At 39.8% G+C, this 18,152-nt stretch overlaps 1 protein-coding gene across 1 annotated transcript; it reads right to left on the bottom strand.

Moving 5' to 3' along the window:
• Nucleotides 1-7,280: 7,280 nt before the first annotated feature.
• On the bottom strand, nt 7,281-16,865 carry GJA1 (gap junction protein alpha 1). The gene is made up of 2 exons (XM_073337185.2): nt 16,653-16,865; nt 7,281-10,358 (listed from the first exon to the last, which is right to left on the bottom strand). The coding sequence occupies exon 2, from the start codon at nt 10,340-10,342 to the stop codon at nt 9,197-9,199; it is 1,146 nt and encodes a 381-aa protein (XP_073193286.1). The 5' UTR covers nt 10,343-10,358; nt 16,653-16,865; the 3' UTR covers nt 7,281-9,196.
• Between the last annotated feature and the right edge of the window lie 1,287 nt (nt 16,866-18,152).

The raw sequence follows: 18,152 nt of genomic DNA, 5'->3' as shown, positions 1-18,152 counted from the left end.
TGTTTACTTTCAGATAACCCAGATTTTTTAATGCACTTTTTAAAAATTAGTCCCCCCCAAGAGTCAACGCTCTTTAGGAGGGTGGGAACCAATTACAAACCAATGACAGGGTGATCTTCTTAGGCAAATCTTCACTAGGTTGAAAAGAGTAAGCTACTGGGGATGCAAAAGGAGCTGTAATGCACACGCTAGAAACTCTCTGAATAGTCTATCATGATCTAAAGATGGATGTTAACCACGGTCCAGCTTCTGACGCCTTACTCATGTTCAGAAGTACCTTGTCTGCACCACCTTGGCCTGTTTATTAAAAGAAAGGTGGACATATTAAGTCACATAGAGATGGATAAGGATTAAGATTCCATGTAAATGAGCTAACCTACTTGTGATCTACTACCAGACTAACTGAGACACAGGTTAAGGTGAAATGTGTTTGGAGACCTCAATTAGCTGATTGCCAACACAGCAAACCTACCCATTTTCTTAACTTGTTGAGCTTGGTTTCCAGCTAGCTCTACATTCATTAATCACTAAAATGCTCTTAGTCAGCCTTTTCTATTTAATTTCAGTATAGTGGTGATGGTGGGTATACGTGAAGTTTTCTGTAGCTGTTCAGACTCTCTTCCTTGCTCCCACAACACATGTGAGAGAAGTTCCCAGATTATTAGAAGAGATGACGCTAGACCACATTTTTGACATAATGTTTGAAAAGCACTTTGAAGATGTGTAAGTGGTACTCTAAGTATTATTATTACTTATATAGTGTGCATAGTCACCAGTGGAAGCCTGGCTTTAAGTGCAGTTGGGAAGAAGGTGAAAGAAGGCTTTGCACAAATTCTATATCCCACTACTTTCACTGCATCTGTGCAGCTGGGAAATTGAGATAACTAGCACCTTCAGTTCCTCTGCTGTTTGCCTTCATTATAAAGTGCAACCGAAAAGAAAGAGATCTAGGCAAGTGTAGACTGCTGAAAAGAGAGATGTAAAATGGGTTTTTTGAGTTGTCCAGCCCAAACTCCCTCACAACAATGGTTAAAACTGGCAAGATGCATTCAAACCCAGACAGCTCTGAAATGCTTTCAATACCAATTTGTTTATTAAAAGATATTCAGAGGAACAGCCTATTCTAAAGCTTTTGAATGCCCCCTTACTGTATGATGCGCAGAGGTGGGAAGGGGAGATTTGCTACAGTACAAAAAAATTGAATGCCTATGTGTGGAAATGGAAAAGAATGCATAAGGGTAAAGGGTTATGTGGGTAAGTAAGGGTACGGGAAGGGCTTTATGAACGGGGAGAGGAGTAGGAGCATTTATTAAACAAATAGGTAGAACTTGGCTATCCCATTGGATCCCAGCAATGGAGATGACTCTGATGGAGTGGAAGGGAGGAGTATGGGCTCTGTACCTTTCCCCTAAAGCCCATGGAAGACCCTCCATAGCTTCTCTGTGGAGACCAAACTCTGCAGAGCAGTGCTATTTGAGTGGTTGATCTTCACAATATCTCTCTTTCAAACCCCACAGGAAATAAACCAGATGATGCATACAAATCCCATCAGGATTATCTATCTAGTTTTCTCCTCAGCACTCTGAACACCCCACTCACTCACTAGATGATTGAATGCCATAGCCAGTACAGGGGAAAGCACAAAGTCCACGTAGACTAAGGTGGGCTGTAGGCAGCATGGAGGTACTGGGTTGCTGGGGAAATAGTCCGGCTCTCAAGCAAATCTCAGAAGATCCATAAGTTTCATGACCTTGATCCTCTTCTCATTCCCCAGGAATCAAACCCCCTTTCGACAGTAAGGTAAAATAATTTACTAAGTAAGAGAAGAAAAATAGGCCCTGATGTTGCCAGTTAGTCTGAATAGGCATATCCCAGCACCCACACAGAACCTCATTAGCTTCAGGGAACTCTATGCAGGTCCATCGGAGCAGATACATTTTCTGGATCCAGGCCATAGGGTGTAATGCATTTCAAACGTTAGCATGCGTGTATAGATGAGGTACATTTGAACTGCTTACACCAGTACAATACCCTACCATACACACGCTACCCTGGGGTAAGTCACAGCAGCACAAGCACCAATTTACACCAAGGCAGGGCATCTGCACTGGGGAGGTTGTGGTAATATAGCTACCTTAGTGTAAAACCTTAGGGAAGACAGAGTATTGAGTAGAAGTTGTTGCGGGAATAAAAGAGACATAGACATGACTTGCATCTCCAACTGTTTCATTTCATTGACCTCAGTGGAGTTATGCCAGTTTATACCAGCTGAGGCTCTGACCCAAGAGATGTATTTTTATCTGCACCAAAGTATAGATGGCTGTTTGTTGGCTTTATATTTAGCTTTCAGATAACTTCCATGAGATGCCAAAACACAAAGGCATATAAATACAGGCCGAGTGCTGGAAAATCTTTTAGACTATTGGCAACAAAACACATTGAAGCAATGTTAGGATTATTGACGCCCAGACAAAAGCTAGGAACATTCCAAGTGAAGGCTGATGCTGTATTTTGAACAGGTCCTGCTGGTGGTGTTTATGTGTTGCAGAATGTACCCCGGTGAGATGTAAATGACTTTGTGAATGGTATAGAAAATATTGTTCTTGTGTTTAAAGTGTCAGTTTGTGTGATTCCAGAACAGCTTCAACTTTGAGCCAAACTACTTCAGAGTCTTCAGAGGCAGCAAACTCCATGACTCAGCAGAAGCTGAGACTGAAAGTGCTTGTTTCAGCAGGGACTAGTTGTATTAAGATCCTAAAGTATCCAGAGGTTTCTATAATCCCTTAAAGTATTTTCCATGCTGTTTTCCTCCATTTAGTTCTTGACAACTTATAAGGGAGGCCAGTGTCACTAATGAGTTCCAATCTGCATGTTTCATGATCACACCAGCTAGAGCCTTTTTCATCCAATGTGATTGTTCCCTATGTCTTATTTCTTTGGGTCCAGATTATGGATTCCCCTTACATAGCTATGCTGTGGGGAAAGGAGGATGGGGAAAGGATGCTCCCCACCCTTGCAGAGCATACATAGGAGCTGGAACTCAGGAGTGTGGGGCTGCTGCTCAAGTATTTGATCAGGCCCTTTGTAAGCAACATTCCAAAAAACAAAGAGGGCAGGGAGGGGCAGAAAGGAGGAAGAGCCCTAGCTCTGGCCCCATGCTACACAAGCCAGCAGGGCTAGGGAAGTACACTATGCCCCAGCACCTCTTAAAGTGATGGGGCAGATCCAGGGAGCTACAGGAGTCAGAACATCACCTGGCACTCCCCAGATTGGCACAGCATGGAATTGCTTCAATGCAGGACTATGGCTAACTGTCCCAATCTAGCTCTTCCTAGATTTGACACCAAGTTCTCTATTTATTATATTTATGGTTTTTTTTGTCACAAAGCAGCCGCTAATGTTTTTAAAAATTGTTTTGCCACTTAACTGAATTACAGTGAAAAGTCATGAGGAAACTGTATGACTCTGAGTATGTTCACAACTCACTGAAGCAGGACTAAACAATATAGCTGCACAACCTTTCCTTGGAGGGGGGTTAAGTTCGTGAACATCAGATTTCATCATATCTCCTCATGAGCCTGATCATCTGACCATTGAAGTTGAGAGGCGCTTTTATGTTGATTAAAATGTGTGAATATTTTTATCCACTATCCCACCAGTTGGAAACATGCAACTCTGGACTAGATCTGTCTTGAGGAAGAGTTTAAACGTCTGCCCATTTGCCCCCTTAAATAGGTCTCTAGTCCTGATTCTTCTTTTATTATCCAGGTACTTCTGCCACTTCTGTTTCTCAGTAATGCAGTAGGGATTGCACTAATCATTTGGCATGAGAGTCTTTTGCCACACAGTATTAGAGGAGTTGCCATGTTTGTCGGTATCTACAAAAACAACTAGGAGTCCGGTGGCACCTTAAAGACTAACAGATTTATTTGGGCATAAGCTTTCGTGGGTAAAAAACCCACTTCTTCAGATGCATGACTCCAAAAAAACTGGTAGTCTTTAAGGTGCCACCGGACTCCTCATTGTTTTAGCCACACAGATTCCATTGGCAGTAATCAGCAATATGATCTCATATGCTGTACACTGCTAACCCCTAATAATAATCCCAAGAATGGCTGTCTCTGGGTGTTTCTGAGCCAGTACTCTAACCACCCCCTCCCACCAAAATTACCTCCAGCCTTAAATCCCAACATGCTGGTGCATCGGCGGCTGCATTTGGATCATCATGGGTACGAAATGATATTAGCATTTTGGCACCAGTCAATGTTACAGGAGTACTCTATTGCTGTATATATTTAGTTAGTTAACAAATAGGGTGCCAGTAATGGTGATCAAGAATATGTAGTATAGCTCCTAGGTTTGACAGGACCAATAAAACTTGTAGCTGTGCACTGTAAATGGCTTCTTCTGACAGCTCTTTACACTAGCTATTAATAATAAGTATTCAAGACATGTTTATACAATGTTCCTTTAGCTTCTACCAAAGAATAAGGGTACATTTAAAGTTCTTTACTAGGATCAGAATGCTATTGCTGTTCTCACCCAGCGATGCACAAGCATCATGGAATTTGCACTTTAAGAAGTTTTCAAGAAAGATAGAGTTTGGGAAAAGGTCGATCCTTGGCTATGGCCAAGAAGCACACAGTACAAATCAGAGGAGGTCAAAGGCTACAGTGGTGATATAAAACTTACTTTTCAGTCTCCTGATCCTGGGGCAGAGCTAATCTTCAAGTATAAGTTACAATACCCTGGAGGATCCTGGAACAGCTCAAATGGGCAGAAACCTCAGCCAGAGACTGGCTCAGGGTAGTGGTTTCCTAGCCATGACCCCATTCTTCTGGACACACCCTTTATGTTAGTAGCAGAGAGAAGGGCAGTGTGGAGCCCCCTGTACCAGCTCTGTGTCACCAGAGGATTCTCCACATGCCAGAATGATCCTTGCAGGGCCAGATACATCAGCGACATGGTCAGAATCAGCTGGAGGATCAAGCTACCAGTGTCTGAACTGAGCAGCTAGTAGAAGGGTGGGATAAAACCCTTTATGAAAGTTTGGGGGCAATCTTCCCTCAGAAAAACGTTGTGGAAATATATCATGTGGTGCAGTCTATTGCATTTAAAAAAGTGCTCTTCAGAGGCAGTTTCTGAGCCAAGAATAAAAGTGACCCGTCAGACATATTTAGAGAAGAGAACTCTATAGGAAGAAGGTAAATGCTCTGCCTTACACTACAGAAGTTGGTCCAATAAAAGATATTACCTTACCCACCTCGTCTGCCCTACACTGTTTACTTCAAATACTGAAAATGGGAGTGGTGGAAGAATTGTTAAGGATAAAAGAAGAGCTGGGCCTGAACCAGAGACTGGAAATAACACAGATTTGGGGGAACTCTGGATACATATATACTGAGATGCTTAGAAATATGAAGTGCAACCCTATTACACCATAAACAGGTTAATTTTCAGTGGCTGCAGCATCTGTCAATTAAGCTTCAAGGAATCTCTGGCTACTTTCTGGGTAATGCCTGCCCCCATCCATATTTCAGCAGCAGGGATAGCTTCCTGTTTCCCTCAGTAGGCAGGAAAATCAGAAAAAAATATTTTAAAGTGAAAATATAAACTAAGGCCAGATGCTCCCAACTTCTGCCCAGCACAATAAGGAGAAAAAGTGCAAAAAAACCCCACAAAAAATGGCAAAAACCTCTCTAGAATTTGGTCAAGCTAGGCATACCACATGCTCCCCTACCTCTGAGCCTGTGGAAAGGCCAGAAAAGGCTCCATAGAAAATTGGGGTGATGGGTGAGGTAGCTGATAGACATATGCTATGTTAAAAAATAAAAAAGGCCTACAGACAGATCAAACAACTATGTAAATAGCAAATAAAGCTATTGGCACTCCTGAAAAACTCCCTAGAAAGGGGCTTGAAATTATAGTGACGTGGCAAGTGAATGGGGACTGGGAGAGATACTGAGTTCGGGTCTGACCCTCACTGTTGGGACAATGTTTCCAGCAGAACCTGATATATCCAGGTGTACCAGGTCTGAAATTAACAGGATGAAATTCAATAAAAACAAATGCAAAGTACGACCCTTGGGAAGTAAAAATCAAATGCACAACTACAAAATGGGGAATAACTGGCTAGGCTGAAAAGGATCTGGGCTTCTAGTGGATCACAGATTGAATATGAGTCAACAATGTGATGCAGTTTTGAAAAAGACTAATATAATTTTAGGGTGCATTAGCAAGAGTGTCATATATAAGACAAAGGCCTGTCCTGCTCTACTCGACACTGGTGAGGCCTTAGCTGGGGTACTGTGTTAGATATTAGAAAAAACTCTAACTATAAGGATAGTTAAGTACTGGAATAGGCTTCCAAGGGAGATTGTGGAATCCCCATCATTGGAGGTTTTTATGAACAGGTTGGAAAAAACAACTGTCAGGGTTGGTCTAGGTTTACTTGGTCCTCCCTTAGTGTGGTGGAATAGGCTAAGTGACCTCCAACCTTACATTTCTATGATTCTATCATTTGTCTCCTGTCTCTTCCACAAAGTTTGCCATCCCCACCTTCTCAAAGGAGTGATCCATACAGAATATTCAGGTGTCTTCTTCTTGCATATATTTTTCTGCAGGGGTGACCTGACTAGAAGGTGAAACTGGTTAGAAATCCTGGTGCCCTTTGAAGTCAATGGCAAAACTCTCATTGACTATAATGGGGCCAGGATTTTACCCAGAAAGTTAAACTAACTAGTCTAGTTTCATTGTGAGCAGTGCAGAAGTAAACAAACAGCATAGCTGGTGAAATGTAAACTAGAGTCTGCTTCTATAATTAAGAAATTAGTAGCATATAGAAGGATTTTTTTTAAAAGAAGCTGAGCCTTGATACTATCCTTTATTATTTTGCAGATAATTAAATGTATATTCCCAAACTATAGGCCAGAGTCTGACATCCTGATTCAGTGGACTAGCACCTTTCTGCATGAGTGGTCCCACTGATTCCATTAATTTAGTTTCACTCAGGGAACCAGAATCTGATTCTATGATTACTGTGAACTTTCAATTCAAAGCAAATTTACGGCTTGTGTACATGGGGGGTTTAAATCAGATCAAACTAAGTTAATCCAGTTTGAAAATACGTGCGTACCCACAATACAAACCATCACATAAACCCATGTAAACTGTTTTTATATGGGAAATGCTTTGGATGAATCCTTCCATCGCACCATAATCTTGAGACAAAAGATAAACAACAATCATGTGTCAAAGTAAAAAGACAATTAGAAAGCTGATTTATACTAAATTAAAAATTTATTGACTAAAGTATGTTCTCCAGACAACATGATCTGATGGTCTATGGCTGCATACATGCAATGAAGTTGAACATGACGGTAGTTGAACATGAAATGTCAAACAAATTAGTATAATGTGTTAAACAAAACCCTTTATCTGTGCTACTGCGCAATGAAACCAAGCAATGTATTCCCTTGGTTGATCTGTGTTGAGCTAAAAGGCAATGTGGTTGAAGAAACTGGTAGATTTCTTTAGCATATATTTCAAATAAATTAGTTAGAATTGTACTCTTTAGAAACCCTTTCAGCTTCACTTTCATTCCAAACAAAATCTAAGTGCAAACATCAGAATTGCTGAATTCATCTAGAAAGATTTAACTGTCAACATTGGATTGAACCAGACTATTACAGTTGAGTATATGATTATGTGTAGGACAAAAACAAAAAACAAAAAAAACCCAGTTACTGAAAAATTCATGTAGACACATTTTATTATTAATCCAACTCAAAGCATTTCTTCTAAGTTTCTCACATTAAAGACTAAAGCTTGTTTACAGTACTACAATCTCTATCATTCAAGCATCAATTATTACATAACAGGGAGAAGGACTAAATGATCTAATAGGTCTTTTCCATCTCTAACAGCTACAAAAGAAAATCATTCATGCCAGCAAGAGCTGCACCACTGCTACTTTTTGGACCTGATCATACAGTCCTTGCTCAGGCAATACTCTCGCTGGCATTCGAGAGAGTTTTTCCAGAGTAAGATCTACAGGATTAGGCGATTTTAAAAAAAACAAAACAAAACCCTCTATTCATACCTAACAAAGTAATAGCATCCATCATAGGATACATGGAAAATAAGATATTGAATTAAAATAAAAAGTCAGATGTGCTTTACTTGCACTGCAGGAATCATATAATGTAAACACCATGGTGGCCCACATCTCCACAAATACCATCAGAAAATGTCAACTATAAGTTTGCTGTGTGTGTTTCTCAAAGCTTGTGAGTGTGTCTTATGTATGCATGTCTCCAGGGAAATCCCTTCCCCACACAAATCCCAAATACACATACATGTGTGATAGAAATAACTGAAGGTGCCTTGATTGTCTGACTCCAACTCTTAAATCTGCAAGTGGTAGCAAAATGTTTTTTTAAAAGGCTTTCATTATACTGTATGTGTGAGCTGTTGAATGTGAATATTGCTTTAGAAAACAAAATGTGGATGATACTGTAGGAATGATGTAGGTGTGCAGAACATCCAAACTCCACACACAACAAAATCTACCTGTATGAAGAATCGAGAAGCCTCTGATCAATGTATTTTGGTGGGCCTTGTTTGAAATTTTCACTGATGTGATTCAAAGGATATAAAGTTATCCATGAAGAAGTCTATTGATGCCAAGAGGATCAAAAGAGAAAGTTTACCTTCAAAGTGCAAATTTTAATAATGGAATGTTCTTGACAGGGAAATGATCAAAGACAATCCTAGGTCTTTCACTTGTTCAACAGGAAAAACGTATCTTCATCTTCAGGCAGCATTTCATTCTGAAAAAAGTGATTTCTTTTTTTTTTAGTACAACAGAAGACTTTAGAAATGAACACACTATGCACACACACATTTAGACATTTACATCCTTTCTAGAAAAACAAAACCCTACCTTAATGTTGGCTAATCTTCTCTTCTTTCTTAGTATTTAAATTCTTTAAATCAGCTGCTTTAAATACCAATATGTACTGTACCACCCCCATGCCACCCCTAGAGCCCCAGAAAACACCAAGTAACTTAAAAGTGTTTATGTTTGTTAAAAACTCCTGGTTGAGACTATTAAGTACCACCTCCACTGGAACAAAATGAACACTGCATGCATCTTCCAATGCATTTCATTTAATAGTTGAGCAGCTCGGAATGGTTAGATCTCTAGGTCATCAGGTCTAGGTCTACTACTGGCTAGGCTGCTGGCTCTGCTAGGTGGCCTTTGGTCCACAAGGGTGAGGGGCTGCAGCTCAAGCCCTGATGCCAGTTTTTTAGTGTTCTGGGGATCATCATGTAAATCAAAGGGCTGGGCATGAGAGTTGGAGATGGTGCTGCCAGCCTGTCCCAATCTGTTCTGCTCAGCACTGTAATTTGCCCAGTTTTGCTCACTGGCTTGTTTATTGTAGTTACGACAGGAGGAATTGTTCCTGTCACCAGTAACAAGCTTGTAGCCTGGTGGAGACATGGGTGATAAGGGGGCAGTGGGAGAGGAACAGCCATTGAAATAAGCATATTTCGTGGATCCACATTCCTTGGCAGGACTCACAGTACCGGTGGGAGAGTAGGGGTCTGGTTTTCCTTTCACACGATCCTTGACACCCTTGAAGAACACATAGAAAAGCTCAATAATGTTCAAGGCAAGAGATACTAAAGACACTACCAGCATGAAGATAATGAAGATGGTTTTCTCAGTTGGACGGGAGAGGAAGCAGTCCACTCTGTGTGGGCATGGTTCTCGCTCACAAGTGTAAATAGCATTCAGGCTAAACCCATAGACGTACCATTGTATCACCAAGAAGGCCACTTCAAAGATAGACTTAAAGAGAATGGTGATTATGTAAGTACGGAGCAGTCCTCCTCGCATTTTAACTTTGCCATGCACTTCAATTCCATACTTGAATTTCTTCATCTCTATTTGTTTGAGGTGCATCTCCACGTTCACACCATCATTTTGGACACCCTTGAGCTCTTCTTCTCTCTTGTTCAGTTTCTCTTCTTTCCGCATCACATAGAACACATGTGCCAGATACAAGAGGGTAGGCACAGACACAAATATGATCTGCAGAACCCAGAAGCGCACATGAGAAATCGGAAAGGACTTGTCATAGCAGACGTTCTCGCAACCAGGCTGCTGAGTGTTGCACCGGAAAGCAGATTGCTCATCTCCCCAGGCTGATTCCACTGCTGTCCCCAAGAGCAAGATGCGGAAAATAAAGAGGACAGAGAGCCATACCTTCCCTCCTGCAGTAGAATAAGCTTGAACCTTGTCAAGAAGTTTTCCCAGGGCACTCCAGTCACCCATCTTCACAGGATGCTGGCTAAAAACAAAACAAAAATAGTAATAATTAAAGCTATGTTAACTGTATTCACACCTGTAGGTTTATAATGCATGTAAGCCACCATAACACAGTCCTTATCTTGGTTCATGGATGTTAGTCTAGAGGGGGATATGTAGGTGGTCAAGAAAAACTCTCCTTCTACAACAAGGAGAATATTTCATAGTAGTAGTTCCACTGGTGAGGCATCAAACAGAAGTCACTATAGAAAGTCCACATGAACAAAATATAGAGCCAGATCCTCTGCTGATAGTAGAACTGGCAGTCCACTATAATGTTAACTGGTATAGCTCTAGGAACTTGCATTTACACTGATTTACACTAACAGAAGAGAAATACGCTATGGTGAGCTCCTTAATTTGTAGGCCTGTATTTAATCTAAATAAAATATATGACAAGTTAAATATTGCATTGCATTTCAGTGCCCTATGGCAAATGTGTTTGCCAATTTCATTCCACTTTTCAATGGAAAGCAGTCACCACTACAAAAGTTGCCACCCGAGTTGGCACTAATTGGCATCTTTGTTGTCACAGTCTCAGCGCAGATGCCAAAGCCTGAATGAGCCAGATCAAAGTGAAGGTTCAATGTGGAAGCAGTCTGGGGAAGTTTGCATTGACGTTGCCCGAGTATTCTCTGGATAAACAGAATATTTCAAATGCTTGGCCAGCAATCTAGATCAATCTTCACAAGTATTACATTCACACTTCAGTCAAAAAGAAAAGAAAACACATTGCAATATCATGCAAAAGCAGTGTAAAGGTTGTACAATTAAAATAATGAAAATCACAAAATACACAGGTTAAAATTATTTTTGCATGGTTAACTCAGCCAACTTTCACTCCGTATACTGTATGTGATATGTTTAAGAATATAGGTCCCAAAGCTGAAAATATTTGCACACATGCTTAACTTGAGGTGACTCATAGTGTATATATTTAACACAGAAAACAGGACCAGAAAATATTAAATATATGAAATGTAGCCAAGCTAAGGTTCACATAGTGAAGAAACCTTAATGTCTGCATTTCCTGACTTATGTGGCTTCCTTATTTTGTGTTGTTTTTAGCCTTGTGTTTATGTAATTTCTGCATTTAAATTTCTATATTTTTTTTAAAGAGAAAAAGGAAATAATGGAACAAAAAGGAAAGCAAATCCTTCCTATCTCCCCCATTGTTAGCCATATAAATATCACATGGGTGCCTTCAACAAATGCGCCAGCCCTGCAGTGTGCAAGTAATAGGTATGCATTTCAAGAAGTTTGAAATAAGGCTAGTTTAACTGTCTCTCTCAATTTGATATTGAAGTGTCCATTTCTAGATTATGTGTACCTTATGCAGCATATCTGCAAATACACAAATACCTTAAAATGTAATGAAATGGTCAATTTTGCATGCTTGATTCCTGGCAGAGGTAACAAGCACTGTTGCCTTTGGCCAAATGGTACATGTTAACCTGCCTAGAAATCTGTATCCTGGAACATCTAACCGGCATTGAAAATTTTGCACCTAAAAGAAGCATCCCTTTGGAAGCATGATTTGTCAGATAGTGATATTTAGTACCACGCAAACTGAGTAAAAGATTTTCCAATATTCATAACTTTATTAACTTCTAACCAGTTTCTTTCACAGTGGATTAGGGATGTACTCCTCTGTAAGGGCTATTGACTTGCCAAGTTCTACATTTCACATATTCGTAATCCAGAAATGATTGAAACTGTTTTCTTTAAACTTTCTCGGGGGGAAAAAAAACCACCATAGACTTAGAATAGGATATTTCAGCCCCTGAAGATAATTTTTAGGAAAGTTAGGAGTGAAGGAAAACAGGAGGTTATAATGGAAACTGTTTGGCAACCTTAACCATAGTAATTGCTGTTAAATAAATTAACTGACACCAACCACCTCCTTCCCACAGGCAGGCTGAGGGAGCAAGAAGAGGCAAGAGTTTAAAGAACCTACTTGTGGTTGCTGTCTCTTATCCGTGAGTCCCTTCTAACCTCCTTAACCCACATGGACATCCTCCTAAGGGTATGAAGAAGGACTCCCCATAATAACCTTTAAACCCCCTCACATGATTAGCTCTTTTTCATGCAAGTAGTCCTTTGAAGAATCAGGCCTCTTTTAGAATTTAGCACAAGAGGCCATGTATCAACCTCTACAAGGGAGATTATAGGAAGTATTTATTTGCATTCCCATGTTAGTTCTGGAGAAAGGTGTTTGTCCTCACTGGTCCATTTTGATTGAGAAGAAGACTGACACATTCACTTAAGGGTCTCTGAAAAAAGATTATGAGCCCAGCAGCAAATTTTTTTATCATAAAAGCTGGCAGGTTATGCTACCTCAGTAAAACACTGCTTCTCAAGCTATAATTGTTGAAACAGAAAACAATCTGTTGTGGTGCATAATATATTAAGTTTGTTTAAAAGGCAAACTCCTTTCTCCATGTCCTAACTATGGAAATGGACAAAAGCAAGGTTTTTTTTCTTCAAATAATAGCTTCTTGATTTTATTAGCCAGTTTTTGAATGATTTGAAAATACTGCATTAGCAGGCTTTCCCCAGGCTCAGTGGATTTCATTACAGTGTAAATGTTATTTCAGATTAAAAGTATGATTAAAAAACCAGAAGAGGTGTTATTTCTAGGCAGTTATAGGCTGCTTGCTTTTTAATTACACTCCACTCGGGTCCCTTAATATAGGATGATATACTCCAGTTTTGACTTACTTAATCCCACACCTGCAGTATTTTTAGAATTTATTGCCTATTTTCCAATTTGTTTCAGCATGCAAAATTGTAAAGTTTCATTATATCCTCTGGCAATACATACGCCAGGAGGACACATTCCTTGCTTGAATTACTTATACATAGTTCTGAAAAGCAAATTTTTTTTTAAAAAAAGAGATCAATTACCCTTTAGCATTTGCCAGTGCTAAAACACTTACATCAAATCATAACAGTGTGCTGTTAAGCAGATAACCTTGAAATGGCACAAACATATTATTCCTTTGCTTAAGTAGAGACTATTGTTCTATGAAGCACAGTATTTCAGTTTGTTGCAGAGAAAATTCATTGACTGGATCTACGTTGCTTACTTTCAGTGTACCAAAAGAGCATTTCTATTAATGAATTTACACTATTTGTTTACCAGATATTACAAAGAGTTTTTCTCTATTTCTGCAATGAACAACTATTTAAATGTTCTTACTGCTTTAAATTGCTTTAAAACTAAAGATCTCCTTTAGTGAGCAGCCTAAATATCTCTTACCTTTTATGATTTAGACTGCTTTTAGCAATGTCATCCTAATGGAATGATTGCATCATAGCACAGTGGCTGATATAACTGATAAATAGTCAGACCCCCAAATTCAGCAAGGTACTTAACTATGGGACTGGCATGAAGTAGCCTAAGTTCTTACTCATTACTATTTTATGTGATGATATAGCTTGTTTTGAGATGGCTAATACAAAACTTGGACAGTAAAGCATTTTAGTAGATGGATTTCTTCTCGGTTCTAGTCTGTGTGTGTGTGTGTAGAGACAGAGATTATGCTGTACAGAAGAAAGAACTATGACAATATTCATCTGTATGAGTTCTGGATGGCCACATGTAAAAGAAATTTGATCTATACATCACAATTGAGAAATTTGAGAACTTTTTTTTATGGAAGACATTCATCATGTCATGTGGTTCATATTTTCCAGGGGGAATAGGGTACTCTGAGTGCCCTGCTAAAGAGTCCAGGTCTGACTGCAGTGTCAGTAGGTCACATGGTAATGAGTAGATCAGGCACAGGGCTGCAGTGCGGTAAGTGTGTGGGATCTGAAATAGGGCTGTACAGCTGCAAGAGTGTTTAGGAAATGGGCTAAGAGCTCTGGCCCTCCCCTAAACTCCTGCAAAAGCCTGCCCTTGAAATGCAAATAGAAATAAATAACTAATAAAAAACAGAGCCTTTGAGAGGATTCCTTCCCCTTGAGCATCGATCACCGTGAGCCTTCCCCAAGAGCAGCCAACAGCTGAGGGAAAGGAGCTAAGATGCACGAGACTTGGGGTTGAGGATTTTTTTTTTAACGTTACATGTATTCAGTCTCACAAAGGTTAGGGAAATGGTACTCTTACATTCCACTGGGAAGGTAGAGTCCATCTGTAGGTCTGTAGATGCATGTCAGGGATAGAGAATTTCACCCACAAGACACAGAGGGCACCCTAGATGGTTGCACAGTAATTGGTGCTTAACAGTCATAACTGGTCATTTGTTTTCTTTTCCAAGCTTCTAATACTAATAACCACTGATGGATTCTCTCCTCTATCTTTAGCTGCTCCTTCTACATCTATCTCATTCTTTTCTACCCAGTCTACCTCTATGGAGCTTTTCAGAAGGACCAAATGCAAGACCGAAAAAACACAAGAACTTCCAGTTGTACAAGTCAGGTCTCCAGCTTATGAAACCCATTAACAGCCTATGAACCATGCATTCATGTTTTGGTTCAAATTTATCTGTGGTGTAAGTCGCTGCAGATCCCTTTGAAATCAGTGAAAGCTGCATCCATGTACTGTAGGCATGAATTTGATCCTGTATGTTTAACATGTATAAGTTTTCAAATAAGAAAGCCTGCAAAGGAAATGTGGTATAAATGTGTATCCAGGTGCCCATATTCAAAGGGTGGAGGGAATATTATTTGTTTCACTAGGAACACTGCATAGACTTCCAATCCCACAAATGTCTTTTTACCTAAACTGAGGTGCATTTGATTTCAGCATCAGACTGTACTCGTTTTTCAGGCTAGATACAAATGAGAGCTGAAAGCATTTTACAATATTTAGTGTGTGTATACACATATTTGCTACAAATCAAATCCATTGCTCCTTCCTTTTCCCCATTTGAACTCAGCCCATTGCTCATCCTTCTCCTATTTGTATTTGCTTGTTAGGTATCATGGGTCAGTGCCAATGTTTAGCTTTGAAGGTTCTGAGGGAAACACTTCAGTAAACATTTCAAAGTCAGGGGACTTCAGGAGTTCTACAGCGCAGTGTGTGCTGTCCAGATGTTAAGATGGCAAGATGAAAGGCTCAGTGCAAGTTCCCTCCATGTGCACAGACACAGAGAAATCAGAGACATGAGTTGTTTCTCAGGTCTGCTTTGTTGTTGGTTTTAATGAAACTCACTTAGAAGACTCTCAGTGAACATTCTGTTAGGAAAATATCCCAAACTGCAGGGCCAGTAAGTTATATTAGGACAGATATGGGGAAATCCTAGCTGGGCACAATAAAACACAATTGTGATGTTCCACTGAAGTCCCTTCTTCATCCCCCTTGTTTTGTTCTTTAATTACTGGCAAGCACCCATGCAACAACAACAATAAAGAATCACACCAGAGTCTTGCAATCTGTTATAACTTCAGACAAGAGTCACGTCTGTGAAAGATGCTGCCCAAGAATTCCATTCCTCTTCAGTCCTGTACTACAGCATTCAAGGCAGATTATTGGAAATGTATCCTGACACATATTGGGACTATTCTCAGACTGTTTTCCTTACAGAACTTGCACAGGCATTGCCAGCGTGGTGAGGCGGATGCCTGAGTGCTGCAGGGCTTCTCTAAAATCCCTCACTGGGGTTGCTAACACAGACTAACTATACACAAACTGGATTTAAAGAAATCCTTAAACACACTTCTGGATTTTATCACATCCATTTAAAAGAAGGGGGAAAAAATCAGCAAGACCACGTGAAAGTCACCAGATTAGTACTAGCAGAATTTTAACAAAGCAACTAATTAAGAACCTTGCTTTGCACAAACTATTAAACATCAGTCAAGATTGCCATATGAAAGCAAAATGCATGGGGGACAAATGGGAAACACTTAGTATATGGTCTCTCTGTTATTAACTTCTGAGACCTTTTCAGTGCAACAAGGGATTCTGGCACACTGATTAAGAAAAAATAACAATTTAAAAGTAAACTAGCAAATTTAGACCTAGAAAATTGTGCACATTGAATTATTTTACCAAAATCCAATAGAGAGTCTCATAATCCAGTTTTGCAGATGAAGTTTTGCCATAGTTTACCTGTTGTAGAACTAGGTTAGTAGTTGAAAATTAAAATTATTTAGAGAAATGCTCAAAATGTAACAAAAACAAACAATAAATCTCCAGAAATGTTAACTGGATAACTTCTTTACAAATGTTGTGCTGTTTTGTACAGTTGTGGTTTAAATACTCCAATAATGGGGAAAACAATAGAAAACTCCTGAAATCAAACAAAGTAAAAACTTTCCAACTTACCCCTGCTGATGATCAGAGAAGCAAGCAAACAAGTGCCTCTTTGGAAGAGTGAGCTAAAATGGAAAAGCAAGTTCAGGCTTTCAGACCTGTCTATTTAAACTTTAAAAGTCTACTGCTGTTTTGTAGTTTTCATCCTTCCTTACCCACTAATGAAAGAAAAGTGCTGATACCTCGTAAAAAAAGGTTTTTTCAAACTTGGAACACTGGGAGAGCTTTTAACCAGCCACTGAAGGGAGGAGGGGAGAGGAGGGAAAGCTAGGGAATGGGGAGGAGAAAAGGGGGAGGAGGAAAAGCAAGAAGAGACAGCAGAAAACATTTTGGAATAAAGGAGAGAGTTTTGAGTGTATTGAAGTTGAACAAATGAAGAGTCACTCAGTAAGGAATATTTGAGATATACTAAGTAATACACTGAGTGGTAGTTTATCCAGAATAGGACTCAGGGTTACCTGGGACAAATGAGGTGGTTTAACTTTCTTAAGGAGTGTGGAGTCTTAGGAAAGGAAACAGAGTGAGAGGAATCAATTTGTAACCTGAGCCAGCCTGCCAGGCTCTGGCTTGGGATAGACTATTTTGCCCTCTTCATTCTCCTCCCTGTGGAGTGGCAGTCACTGCATAAGAAGTTTATCTTTAGTTTCTTTGCATATCTTTAGTTTACTTGCTTCCATTTCCCTTAGGTGCTCAACAGAAAGTAACAGTGTGTTTGTTAATGTACTTTTTCAGCCCTCTGGTTGCCTCAAGAGATACACAGCACATTATATTTTGGTGAAGATTCCAGGGGAGCAGTGAACTTACATTCCAGAAAACTCATGCCAGGAAATTTCAATACAACACCCACAAAATAATGCAGGGCATTCAATCTCAAATAGTGAGCAGCACTGAGTAGTCACAGTATTTCAGTTCATTTCACTGAATGCGCACAAGAAAAAGAAAAAAGACCCTTCCAATTGGATTGAAGCCAAAATGGCTTTTGCCCCGACCTGATTGCGATAAACCCCCTTACAACAAAATGCTTTCTCTGTAAAACACAGCAAATTTTGTACTGTCCATTATGGTGAGGTTTCTCAGACACAGAGTCAAACAAGTGTCCATATGAACTGGACCATTCTGGACACTACATTAGGAATTTTATTTGTATTTTTCTGTATCGTGTGGTGTTGGCTCCTTTATTGCCCTGGCCTGGACAATGACTAGGATGGTTTAACTACTACTCCAACAGCTCCAAGTGGTTGGACAGCTCCCCATGACCATTCTTCTGTGATGCTCTACACTTAGAGTTTTTCAGTTTCATTTTGGGCCCTAATCCTCAGGGAAGGGTACTTCTGGATCCATTCAGGGTTCACAGCTTCTGGTCTCACTTAAAAGACTTATAACAGGGAGAAGGTAAAATAATAGCCATTTTGGTGTTCATCCCTGATTTTGGGTAAAGTTTCCTACTCATCTTCTTCTTGGAACTATGGATGTCAAACCATGTAACCCTAAGCATGGATAATATCATAGTCT

The sequence above is a fragment of the Lepidochelys kempii genome, chromosome 3, assembly GCF_965140285.1.
Source record: "Lepidochelys kempii isolate rLepKem1 chromosome 3, rLepKem1.hap1, whole genome shotgun sequence".
In the NCBI taxonomy this organism is placed as follows: Eukaryota; Metazoa; Chordata; order Testudines; family Cheloniidae; genus Lepidochelys; species Lepidochelys kempii.
Note: the sequence above shows the minus strand (reverse complement) of the source record. Positions and strands in the feature narration are given on the sequence as shown.

What these genes read in the sequence shown, in the direction of transcription:
- GJA1 (XM_073337185.2), bottom strand. Translation starts at nt 10,342, where the DNA reads ATGGGTGACTGGAGTGCCCTGGGAAAACTTCTTGACAAGGTTCAAGCT.